Raw genomic sequence first — 12298 nt, 5'->3', positions numbered from 1 at the left:
CTCCACCCTCACCATTCCCAATATCCTTTATCCGCACCAAATTTACAAACTCACTCTCCAGTCCACATTGACAAATACGGTACTGTGCAAAAGTCTTAGGCACCCTAGCTATATATACGTGCCTAATACTTTTGGACAGTACTCTAAAATGTAAGCAGATATTGTTAAACTGCAATGAAAATTACAATTAAGCGGCCTAATCTAAGAACTAAACTGTTGGATCCAACACTCTCGATCTCTACGCTCCAGGTAATAACCCCCTGGCATGTCTAATCAGTCCCTCCATGTTTTGGCTCACAGATATTCCTGTGGATAGGACAGTCAGCCAACGACTATGAGAAGCAGGAGTCGATCACCTCGGCGAGGGACTACCTTCGGTCACACCCATCGGAGCGCGACCCGCACACTCTCATCGTCCAGGTGAAGCAAGGTGCTGAACCCCTAACCTTCACTGGCTGGTTCAACGCCTGGGACATGCACAAGTGGGCCGTAAGTAGGAGCTTCCTCACCTCCACAGCTCCAACACCAGTGTCTTTTTTAGATTAGATTATGAGGACACTCAGTCCTCGTTTATTGTCATTTAGAAATGCATACATTAAAAAATGATACAATATTCCTTCAGTATGATATCACAGAAACACAAGACAGACCAAGACTAAAACTGACAAAGACCACATAATTATAACATATAGTTACAACAGTGCAAAGCAATACCGTAATTTGATAAAGAGCAGACATGGACACGGTAAAAAAAAGTCTCAAAGTCCTGATAGCCCCAACATCTCACGCAGACGGTAGAAGGGAGAAACTCTCCCTGCCGTGAACCACCAGCGCCGCAAACTTGCCGATGCAGCACCCTGGAAGCACCCGACCACAGCCGACTCTTGAGTACGTCTGAAAACTTCGAGCCTCCGACCAGCTCTCTGACACCTAGCACCCAGCACCATCTCTGCCGAGCGCTTTGACCCCGCCCCGGCCGCCGAGCAACAAGCAAAGCCGAGGACTCGGGGCCTTCCCCTCTGGAGATTCTGGATCACACAGTAGCAGCAGCAGCGAAACAGGCATTTCAGAAGTTTCTCCAGATGTTCCTCCGAGCTCTCACGTCTGTCTCCTTCAAATCAGGATTGTATACGGCACCCTACTTGACAGATAGCAGATATTCATCACCGGAATGGCCATTGCGAGCTGCGTCGTGTCGCCATCTTCTCTTAATTGGTGTCTTTCACCAACTCATGAAGTACAGTATGAATAGTTCTCTGGGTTACAAACGATGTGACCATGGCCTCAGAATGGAGAGGCCTTTCAGAGCAGAGATGAGGAGGGCTTTCTTCAGCCAGAGGTTGTTGAATCTGTGGAATTCGTTGCCACAGATGGCTTATGGGGGCCAAGTCACTGGGTACATTTAAAGAGGACGTTGATAATTTCTTGTTTAGGGAGTGCGTCAAAGGTTACGGGAATAGGCAGGTGAATGGGGTTGGAAGGGAAAATAAATCAGCCATAATTGAATGGTGTAGCAGATCTGATGGGCCAGATGGCCTAATTCTGTTCATATGTCTTATGGTTTTGTAGTGTTAACAGAAATCCAAATTTATGCAATTCTCCCGTACATTCTTCGCCATCTCTCTCTCTCTCCTCCCTCTCTCTCCTCCCTCTCTCTCCTCCCTCTCTCTCCTCCCTCTCTCTCCTCCCTCTCTCCCCTCCCTCTCTCCCATCTCTCTCTCTCCCACTTCTCTCTCTCCCACCTCTCTCTCTCCCATCTCTCTCTCTGTCTTCCATCTCTCTCACTCCCTGTCTCTCTCTCTCCTCTCTGCCCCACCCTCGGTGTCCCCCTATCTTAAGCCATGTTCTCTAAGAGTCGGAACAGACAGTCAGCCTGAGGAACACAGTGGGCTGAGAGCAACATCTGTGGGGTGAGGTGGGGGAAAGGGAATTGTTGGTGTTTTGGTTCTGGGTTTCGACCTGAAACATCAGTGAGCCCATAGTGCCAACGCTAGATCATTGAAAGAACTCCCCTGCCCATCCACCTGCTCCTTCTCAGTCGTCACCATCATGTGCCATGTCGTATGACATCACCATCATGTGCCATGTTGTATGACATCATCATTACATGCCATGATGTATGACGTGGGCGATCCTGGTCTACATCACCATGATTGTTCTTGGCAAATGTTTCTACAGAAGTGGTTTGCCATTGCCTTCCTCTGGACAGTGTCTTTACAAGATGGGTGAGCCCAGCCATTATCAATTCTCTTCAGAGATTGTCTGCCTGGCGTCAGTGGTCACATAACCAGGACTTGTGGTCTACACTGACTGCTTGTACAACCAACCACCACTTGCTCCCATGGCTTCATGTGACCCTAATCTTGGGGAGGGAGGGGGGAGCTAAGCTAATGCTACACCTTGCCCAGGGGTGACTTGCAAGCTAGCAGAAGGAAGGAGCTCCTTCCACCTTCTTTGGTATCTTGTCATTTCTTCAGTCCCCAGTGGAAACTCCCGTTCTTTCACACCGGTCTTTCAGGGTCATATCTCCGTTCACAACAGCTCTCTGCATATCTGACTCATCCCTCCCTTGTGTTTTTAACTCTGGGTCACCTGGGCCCAGATCTGTTCTCATCACCATCCTTCTAGGAATGAAAGGGTTAACCCTTTAATTCCTGGGATGATTCTCGTGAACCTCCTCTGAATCCTCTCCATGGCCAGCAAATCTTTTCTTTGTTAAGGGGCACAAATCTGCTCACAATACTGCAAGTGCGGTCTGACCGATGAATGGGGGGTGGGAGTCAGCAGGGGAGGGTCGAGAGACGGGAGGGTTCAGTGTGCATGCGGAGATTCACCTTGCCTCTTTCGCCACCCACCCCTCTCCCACCTCCAACAGGCCGGCGGTGGAAGCAGCTACGACAGGATGAAGGGTAACTTTGGCGATGTTTCAGCTATCACACAGATCTCCGTGGTGAGTTCCAGGGTGTTGGTATTGGCTTATTATCATCACATGCACTGAGATACAGTGAAAAGCTTGCCTTGCATCGAGTTCATACAGATCTCATCATTACACAACACATTGAGGTAGGTCAAGGTAAAACAATAACAATGCAGACTAAAGTGCAACAGCTACAAAGAAATTACAGCGCAAGTAAACATTAAGGGTGAAGATCAGAACGAGGTGAATTGTGAGGTCAAGAGTGCAACATATTGAACTATACCCAGTTTTATAACGGTGAGGTAGAAGCTGTTCTTGAGTTTTATAACAGTGGGCTAGAAGCTGTTCTTGAGTTTTATAACGGTGAAGTAGAAGCTGTTCTTGAGTTTTATAACGGTGAGGTAGAAGCTATTCTTGAGTTTTATAACGGTGAGGTAGAAGCTATTCTTGAGTTTTATAACGGTGAGGTAGAAGCTGTTCTTGAGTTTTATAACGGTGAGGTAGAAGCTATTCTTGAGTTTTATAACGGTGAGGTAGAAGCTGTTCTTGAGTTTTATAACGGTGAGGTAGAAGCTGTTCTTGAGCTTTATAACGGTGAGGTAGAAGCTATTCTTGAGCTTTATAACGGTGAAGTAGAAGCTGTTCTTGAGTTTTATAACGGTGAGGTAGAAGCTGTTCTTGAGCTTTATAACGGTGAAGTAGAAGCTGTTCTTGAGTTTTATAACGGTGAGGTAGAAGCTATTCTTGAGTTTTATAACGGTGAGGTAGAAGCTATTCTTGAGTTTTATAACGGTGAGGTAGAAGCTATTCTTGAGTTTTATAACGGTGAGGTAGAAGCTGTTCTTGAGTTTTATAACGGTGAGGTAGAAGCTATTCTTGAGTTTTATAACGGTGAGGTAGAAGCTGTTCTTGAGTTTTATAACGGTGAGGTAGAAGCTGTTCTTGAGCTTTATAACGGTGGGCTAGAAGCTGTTCTTGAGTTTTATAACGGTGGGCTAGAAGCTGTTCTTGAGCCTGGTGCTATGTGCTTTCAGGCTTTTGTATCTTCTGCCCAATGGTGGATGGTGGGGGAGAGGAGAGAATGCCTGGTTTGCAGGGTGGGACAGTAATGTTGAGAGATGTGAGCAGAGGGGAGTGGAGTGGGTTTGGGGGCGAGTGTGGAATGAAGCAGGGCTGAGGTGGGGTAGGGGAGATTCTTGGGGCAGAAATGGTGTCAGTTTGTGGCAGGGTGGGGTGTGGGAAGTGAGGTAGCTGGGGCTGGGGCTGTACCGTCTCACCCCTCACAGCAGCGGAGACCCGGGTTTGAGCCTGAGCTCGGGCTCTGTCCGTGTACTGTTTCCAGGTTCTCCCGAGGCCCCGTGGATTTCCTCCCACATTCTGAAAACGTGTGGGTTGGTGGGTTAATTGGCTGCTGTAAATTACACTCTAGAGTGTGGATGAGGGGTAGAGTCTGTGGGGAGTTGACAGGGTGGTGGGGAGAGTGAAATGAGGCTGATGCAGAATTAATGCAAATGGCTGGTTGCTGGACAGCACAAACTTGATGGGCTGAAGAGCCTGCTTCTGTACTCTTCTCTTTGACTACAGGGTCTCTATAGGAGAGAGAGATAGAGGAGGGCAGAGAGCGGGACATTGATAGGATGCAAAACTGGGCTGAGAAGTGGCAGATGGAGTTCAACCCAGATAAGTGTGAGGTGGTTCATTTTGGTAGGTCAAATATGATGACAGAATATAGTATTAATGGTAAGACTCTTGGCAGTGTGGAGGATCAGAAGGATCTTGGGGTCCGAGTCCATAGGACACTCAAAGCTGCTGCGCAGGTTGACTCTGTGGTTAAGAAGGGGTACAGTGCATTGGCCTTCATCAATCATGGGATTGAGTTTTAGAGCCGAGAGGTAATGTTGCAGCTATATAGGACCCTGGTCAGACCCCACTTGGAGTACTGTGCTCAGTTCTGGTCACCTCACTACAGGAAGGATGTGGAAACCATAGAAAGGGTGACAGGAGATTTACAAGGATGTTGCCTGGATTGGGGAGCATGCCTTATGAGAATAGGTTGAGTGAACTCGGCCTTTTCTCCTTGGAGCGACGGAGGATGAGAGGTGACCTGATAGAGGTGTATAAGATGATGAGAGGCATTGATCGTGTGGATAGTCAGAGGCTTTTTCCCCGGGGCTGAAATGGCTAGCATGAGAGGGCATAGTTTTAAGGTGCTTGGAAGTAGATTCAGAGGAGATGTTAGGGGTAAGTTTTTTACACAGAGAGGGGTGAGTGCGTGGAATGGGCTGCCAGCGATGGCGGTGAAAGCAGAAACAACAGGGTCTTTTAAGAGACTCCTGGATGGGTACATGGAGCTCAGAAAAATAGAGGGATATGGGTAACCCAAGGTAATTCCTAAAGTAAGTACATGTTTGGCACAGCATTGTGGGCCGAAGAGCCAGTATTGTGCTGTAGGTTTTCTATGTTTCTATAATAGTGAACAGGGGGTTAAGAGAGAAAGAGAAAGAGGGGGGTGGAGAGAGAGAGAGAGGGAGCAGAGAGTGAGAGAGGGAATGGAGAGAGAAAGAGGAAGATAGAGGGGTGTGGAGAGAGAGCAGAGAGAGAAAGAAAATATGAGCGGGAAGAGAGAGAGGGAGAGAAAATTTGGAAGCAAGAGGGAGAGGGAAAGGTGAAGGTGGGGCAGGAAAAAAGAAAGAGAGAAAGAGGTGGGATGGAAAAAGACAGAGAGATGGCCTGAGAAAGAAAGTTCTCCCTGCAGCAGAGATACCTAGTAGCTGAAATAAACTGAGAAAATTCCAGAAATACTCTTCAGGTCAGGCAGTATCTGTGGAGAGAGAAACGGTTAAAGTTTCAGGTCCGAGACTCTTCATCAAAATTTGGAACGATAAAGATAAAAAAAGGACACCTTAGATATTAACCTCCACCTTTGCTGCCTGACCTCCCTTTTTTCCTTCCCCCTCCCTCCCCCTCCCTCTCCTACCCCCTTCCCCCCCTCCCCCCTCCCTCCCCTACCCCCCTCCTCCTCCTCCCTCCCCCTCCCTCTCCTACCCCCTTCCCCCTCCCTCCCCCCTCCCTCCCCTACCCCCTCCTCCTCCCTCCCCCTCCCTCCCCCTCTCTCTCTCTATCTATCTCTATCAGATTTTGTTTCAGAATTCCAGCATCTGCATTGTATTTATTTTTTTTGTGTAAGTTGTAAAGTTCTCTTTACAACTTAATAAAAGTCATTTTTATTTTCTCTGCTTGAGTGCCTTGTAACAATGTGTCTTCCCACAGGATCTCCACGATACCAACCTGAACAGGAAACATGCCCCAGCCTCAACTCCCTCCCCCTCCTCCTTCTTCAGTCCTCAGGTGGCTGGGGCCCAGTCAACCCACAGACCTCCATCTACGGGCACTGTACACGCCACTCCCTCCCCATCCTCCTCCTCGGCCGGGCCCGTCATCGTCAATGGCAAGGAGTGTTACCCTCGCGAACTGCTGATAAACGTCCCGCCGGAGGAGCTTCCTGAAGGGGTGGATCCGGAGAAAAAGGAGGTGAAATAATGTAGAGCGTGGAGGATCTGAATGGCGCAGGGGGTGGGGATGGCGGTGGCCCCACCCTGGCTTTTCGAGTGTGGGCCTGTGGTTGGCTATTGGCACTGAACTGACCCAAGCTGAATACTCCTGGGCTGTTGGTTTGATGGCAGCATGTACTTGACTTGCTGGTCTTCATTAGTTGGGGATTGAGCTCGAGAGCTGTGACGTAACGTTGTGTCTCTGTAATAGTAGTAGTGCGATCAGTCTAGTCCAGTACGATATTGTCCTACGGGATTGTATATTGGTGGGTCCTCGAGTGGCTGTAGAGGCGGAACTGGGTTCCACGTATTCTGGTGCAGTGTGGACACACGAGTAAGTGGTGACTGTGGTTAGAGGTTGGGTTTATTGGTTGTTCAGTCTCTCCTTTCAAAGCTGCAGCTTGTTCTCTGCGAGACAGTGAACTCATTCTCATGTAACACAGCTCCCACTTGAACAGATTTCATCCAGGTACAATGCAGCGTCTTCCCAGTTTTTAGATGTAATGTTGAATTTCTTCAGGCTGATTTTGATGTTATCTTTGAAGCATTTCCTTTCCCCACCAAGGGCTCGCTGATCCCCTTCAACTGGGAGTAAAGGATCTGTTTGGGTAGGTCTGAGTTAAGCATCTGGATGATATGACCTATCCATCGGAATTGGTGTCGCTTTATCATGATGGAGGTGCTGTTCATGTTGGGCTCCTCCAGTATGCTGGTGTTAGTGCGTCTGTCCTTCCCGCTGAACCTCAAAATCTTTCATAAGGAGCTTTGGAGGTATTATTCCAGGGCTTTGAGGTGCCTACTGTAGGTGGTCCATGATTCCTGATTCATGGCCGCTCCATAAAACCCTGGCTTGGATCTCACTTGGAGTATGTTGTTCAGTTCTGGTCGCCTCATTATAGGAAGGATGTGGAAGCTTTAGAGAATGTGCAGAGGAGGTCTACCAGGATGCTGCTTGGATTGGAGAGCACGTCTTATGAGGTAAGGTTGAGCGAGCTGGGGCTTCTCTCTTTAGAGTGGAGGAGAATGAGAGGTGGCCAGGTAGAGATGCACAAGATTTGTTAAGTAGCGTTAATAGAGTGGATAGCCCACACCTTTTTCCCAGGGCGGAAATGGCTGATATGAGGGGGCATAATTTTAAGGTGATTGGAGGGAAGTATTCTGTAGAGGAGATGTCAGAGGTAGGTCTTTTACACAGAGAGTGTTAGGTGCATGTATCGCAGTACCAGAGATGGCGGTAGAAGCAGATGCATAACGGACATTTAAGAGACTCTTGGATGGGCACAGTGATGAAAGAAAAGGGCAGAGCTATGTGGGAGAAATTAGATTGATATTGGAGTGGGTTAAAGGGTTAGCACAACATTGTGGGCTGAAGGGCCTGTACTGTTCTCTGAACGCACTCCGTCCTCAGTAACAGCCGTGTTGGATTTTTCTCCACAGCAATATCTGTCTGACAAGGACTTTGAGGACATTTTCAAAATGACGCGGGAGGAGTTTAACCAGGGGCCAAACTGGAAGCGGGTGGTACTGAAGAAGCAGCACAATCTCTTCTAGAGGGACGAGCAGCCTTCTGTCGCCACCACATCTACACAGCAAGAGTAATTACAGCAGGCAATAGGTCAAGATAGAGAGATATATATTTTTTCCTTTTTTATATAAAAATAATCTTTTTCTCTGTAAAGCTGACACTAAAATGTCAAATTAGTCTGTAGCTTGTTCTGAATGCTTTCATCTTTGCGAATGCATACGAACTTTCCGATAAGTGGCGTTTGTTTCCTTGGTTGTTTTGGAAAGGTGTGTTCCGGGGCCCAGTCCACCATGATCGAACGGGAGAGCAGACTCAGAGTCACAGAAATAGGCCCTTCAGCCCATCTAGTCCATGCTAAAATGTTACTGTGTCTCGTCCCACAGTCCTCCATACCCCTCCCATTCATGCACTTGTCCAAACTTCTCTTGAATTTTGCAATCAAGCCCTCATCCACCTTCTGCTTGTTCCACCCTCCGAGAGGAGAAGTTCCCTGTAAATATTTCAGCTTTAACTTCTGACCTTTAGTTCTTGTCTCACCCAGTCTCAGTGGAAAAAGCCTGCTTGCATTTACCCTACCTCCCCCTATGATAATTTTGTCTACCTCTATCAAATCTCCTCTCGATTTTCTGTGCTCCAGGGAATAAAAGCCCAAACGATGCAGACTCTGCCTATGACTCTGGTCTTCATGTCCTGACAGCAGCCTTGCTCCTGTGTGGCCTTATGAGTGTTGGCTGGCCCATTAAGGCTGAAGCAAAGCCGATTAGGTCTGAGTCTGGCTTCGGTGCCTCGGCCCGGGTGGCAGAGTAGGGTCAGGGTCACTGTACTTGCCGCGATCCCCCTGCCCGGCCACTTTCTAGTCAGGCCTGCTGGAATCTGACTGACTAACTGGAATCAATCTGGCTGACTGGAATCCCAAGGTATGCCTAGGGAGGTGAGGCCTGGTGAGGATATAGCAACTAAATCACAAGGCCGTATAATATAGGAGTGGAATCAGGCCATTCAGCCCATCAAGTCTGCTCTCCCATTCAATTATGACTGATTCTTCAGCCTCCCCTTTTACCTCCCTGTAATTCCTTAAACCCCCTTTCCAATCAGTTGCTGTCTTAATGAGGACAGACAGTGCCTTCTTCCTGAGGCGGCAATGGCTAATACGAGGGGGCATAATTTTAAGGTGACTGGAGGAAAGTCAGAGGTAGGTTTCTTACATGGAGATTGGTAGGTGTGTAGGCCGCACTGTTACAGAGATGGTAGATGCAGATACATCAGGGGCATTTAAGATGCTCTTAAATAGGCACATGGATGGTAGAAAAATGGAGGGCCATCTCCAACTCATGAGAAAATCTGCAGAAGCTGGAGAGCACACCCAATATGCTGGAGGAACTCAGCAGGTCAGGCAGCGCCAATGGAGAAGAGTGACCAGCTGGCAATTTGGACTGAAACCCTTCATCAGGATCAGGCTATCTCAACGACTGGGTGGAGTCCCCAGCTGTCGGGCAGAGGCTCCAGCAGCTGGTAGGATCCAGATGTTGGGAAAGCTCGAGAATTAGAATCAGGTTTACTATCACTGACGTCTGTCCTGAAGTGTGTCGTTTTGTAGCAGCAGTGCAGTGCAATTCATAAAGGATGACTGTAACTTAGAAAAATTCAGCCTACCAAGTCTGCCGTGCCATTCTCATATCCAATTTCTTTTCTCAACATTCTCCCGCCGCCTTCTCGTAACCCTTAACCCATTTACTCAGGAAACTATCACCCTCCACTTTAAATGCACCCGAAGACTGGGCCTCCACAGTCGCCCATGGCAATGAATTCCAGATTCACTACCCTCTAACTGAAGAAATTCCCCCTCATCTCTGTTCTAAAGGGAGATCCCTCTATTCTGAGGCTGTGCCCTCTGGTCCGAGACTCCCCCACTACAGGAAACATCCTCTCCACATCCACCCTCTCCGGGCCTTTCAGGAGGACAACTCACCCAACCCACTCTAAAGGGAGGAATAAACAGTTGAAGTTTTGGGCTGGGACTCCACTGAAGCTACCTGACCTCCAGAATGTTGTGTGTGCATTGCTCAAGATTTCTAGTGTCTGCAGAACCTCTTGTGTTTGTTATTTTAACTCAACTTGGTCCTGAGTGGGACAGGCACAATCCGTTCCCCCAGTCTTGAAACATGCCGCGTCCTAACTGCTACGTGGTTGGTGGAGTTGGTAGTTGATTAGTCCACTTTAACCGGACAAGTTTAAGTTCCCTCCATTTACGGTTGAGATATTTATTGGGAACAACATGGAGACAAAGCCATTCCTCACCCTCTGGGGAACCTCCTTTACTCTGAGTGAAATGGATATCTTTGCAATATTACTAAATAGACGCCATCCTGACCCACAAGGATGCGTCCTCTGGTTGTATCACGTGACCACCTGTTCCACGCCTGCCACTGGTCTATTTGTCTAGGTCAAAGTACTTCACGGCAGTCATTGGCATGTTCCTATCTTGTCCATTTGGTCAATTTTGACACTCAGCTGATTTCTCACACAGCTCCAGTATTTTTATCATTAGAAAGGCTGCCTTTGTTGGATGAGCTGTCTGAATTTCTACAGCGCCTTCCACAGCCTAAGGTGATTAAAAAGCCAAACAGGAAGTTTAAGACTTGTGCAACACACAGGGACCCGGGGGAACTGCCCGCAGATATAGCTCTCCATGAGAGAGGACCATTCATCTCTGTTTTCTTAAACTGATCTCAAAAGATGAAAGTATTGTGCAGATATATTAAAATAATGAACGCTTGACTGTCTGATGTGTTTACTTCTCGTGTTACCCTCTCTACATGATTTCTCTTCACTCTTATTGACATCAGCAGAGTCCTTTCGGCCCACAGCCCGGCTGCTGTTTACACCTCCAAAGACCCAGGTTTGATCCTGACCTCGGGCACAGTTGGCACTGGTTACAGTTAACCATTGATATGTGTTCTGGGAGTCTAGGTATGCCCAAGACGGTATGCAAGCCAGGGCAGTACAATATGGAGAGCAAACTACTGCCCATACAGCAGCCTCCCCACTCCACACAGCTGATGTATCCAAAGGAACAACATAGAACATAGAATAGTACTGCACAGTACAGGCCCTTCGGCCCACAATGTTGTGCCGACCCTCAAACCCTGCCTCCCATATAAGCCCCCACCTTAGCTTCCTCCATATACCTGTCTAGTAGTCTCTTAAACTTCACTAGTGTATCTGCCTCCACCACTGACTCAGGCAGTGAGTTCCACCCACCAACCACTCTCTGAGAACAATACAGTTTGGCACCAGCGATGTCTCAGGAGTTGCCAGTCAGTGTTGAACTCAACATGAGAATGCATTAGAGACTCCAGGTCCAGACTTTTCCTGGGGCTTTACTCCCGGAGCCTTTCCCGTGAGTGGGTATAGCCTCGAGGCAGCGGAGGTTTGAGATCAGAGTTTTCCTTCTCCTAGATGAGCTGCCAACCACGGTCGAGGACCCCCATCCGCCCGAAGCGACTGGTTTTAAGGCGCTAGTAACCGGCCTTTGACCCTTCTGCTGTCAGTAGAAACGGTTCCTCCAGACCAGACAGCTAAGCCACACATGAGGGCCAGGAGCTGGACTTGGTTGTCAGAGGCTTTCTGAGATGATTGGGAGCACTTAATGGGTAGTGGGAGCTTATCTACATGACGTTTGCACGCTCTCCCTGTGCCCGTGTGGGCTTCCTCCCACATCTCAAAGTCATGCAGATCAGAGTGTTAATTGGCCACAGTAAATTGCCCCTGGTTTGTGGGTGGGTGGGGAGGGCAGTCGCTGGGAATGCGGGAGGAGTAAAATAGTGTGAGCACGAATGGGGGCTTGATGATCTGCACAGATCAGATGGGCAGAAGGGCCTGTCCCATGCCCAATGGCTCTTTAACTTATGGTCGATGGATCTGGCAGAGCCATGGTAACTTCGCGGTTAGCACGACGCTAGCGCAGCGCGGAGCTTCCAGAGGTCAGAGTTCAATTCCCACCGCTGTCTGTGAGGAGTGTGTACGCTCTCCCCGTGACTGTGTGGGTTTCCTCCGGGTGCTCCGGTTTCTTCCCACGGTCCAGAAATGCACCGGTTAATTGGTCATTGTAAACTGTCCTGTGGTTAACTTGGGTTGTTGGGCAGGTTGGGTCTGTTCCACACTGCATCTCTAAATAAATAATTAGTAAAAGGGATTGGCTGAGGCGCAATCACAACATTTAAAGGACATTTGGACGGGTTCATGGAGAGATATAGATATATTTATTTATCATGTGTACATCAAAATGCACAATGAACCCTGTCA

The 12298-nt window shown here is 48.4% G+C and overlaps 1 protein-coding gene across 5 annotated transcripts in view; it reads left to right on the top strand.

Annotated features, from left to right (window-relative positions):
* vill (villin-like) overlaps positions 1 to 10763 on the top strand; it is a 102101-nt gene extending 91338 nt beyond the window's left edge. For all 5 annotated transcript variants that reach the window (XM_063044576.1, XM_063044574.1, XM_063044575.1 and 2 more), the window contains exons 17-20: positions 301 to 489; positions 2876 to 2950; positions 6188 to 6448; positions 7906 to 10763. In XM_063044576.1, the coding sequence (XP_062900646.1) occupies positions 301 to 489; positions 2876 to 2950; positions 6188 to 6448; positions 7906 to 8019 (639 nt within the window). In that variant the 3' untranslated portion in view covers positions 8020 to 10763. The remainder of the gene's footprint in view (positions 1 to 300; positions 490 to 2875; positions 2951 to 6187; positions 6449 to 7905) is intronic.
* The last annotated feature ends 1535 nt before the right edge of the window (positions 10764 to 12298 follow it).

The sequence above is a fragment of the Mobula hypostoma genome, chromosome 3 (assembly GCF_963921235.1).
Source record: "Mobula hypostoma chromosome 3, sMobHyp1.1, whole genome shotgun sequence".
Lineage (NCBI taxonomy): Eukaryota > Metazoa > Chordata > Chondrichthyes > Myliobatiformes > Myliobatidae > Mobula > Mobula hypostoma.
Note: the sequence above shows the minus strand (reverse complement) of the source record. Positions and strands in the feature narration are given on the sequence as shown.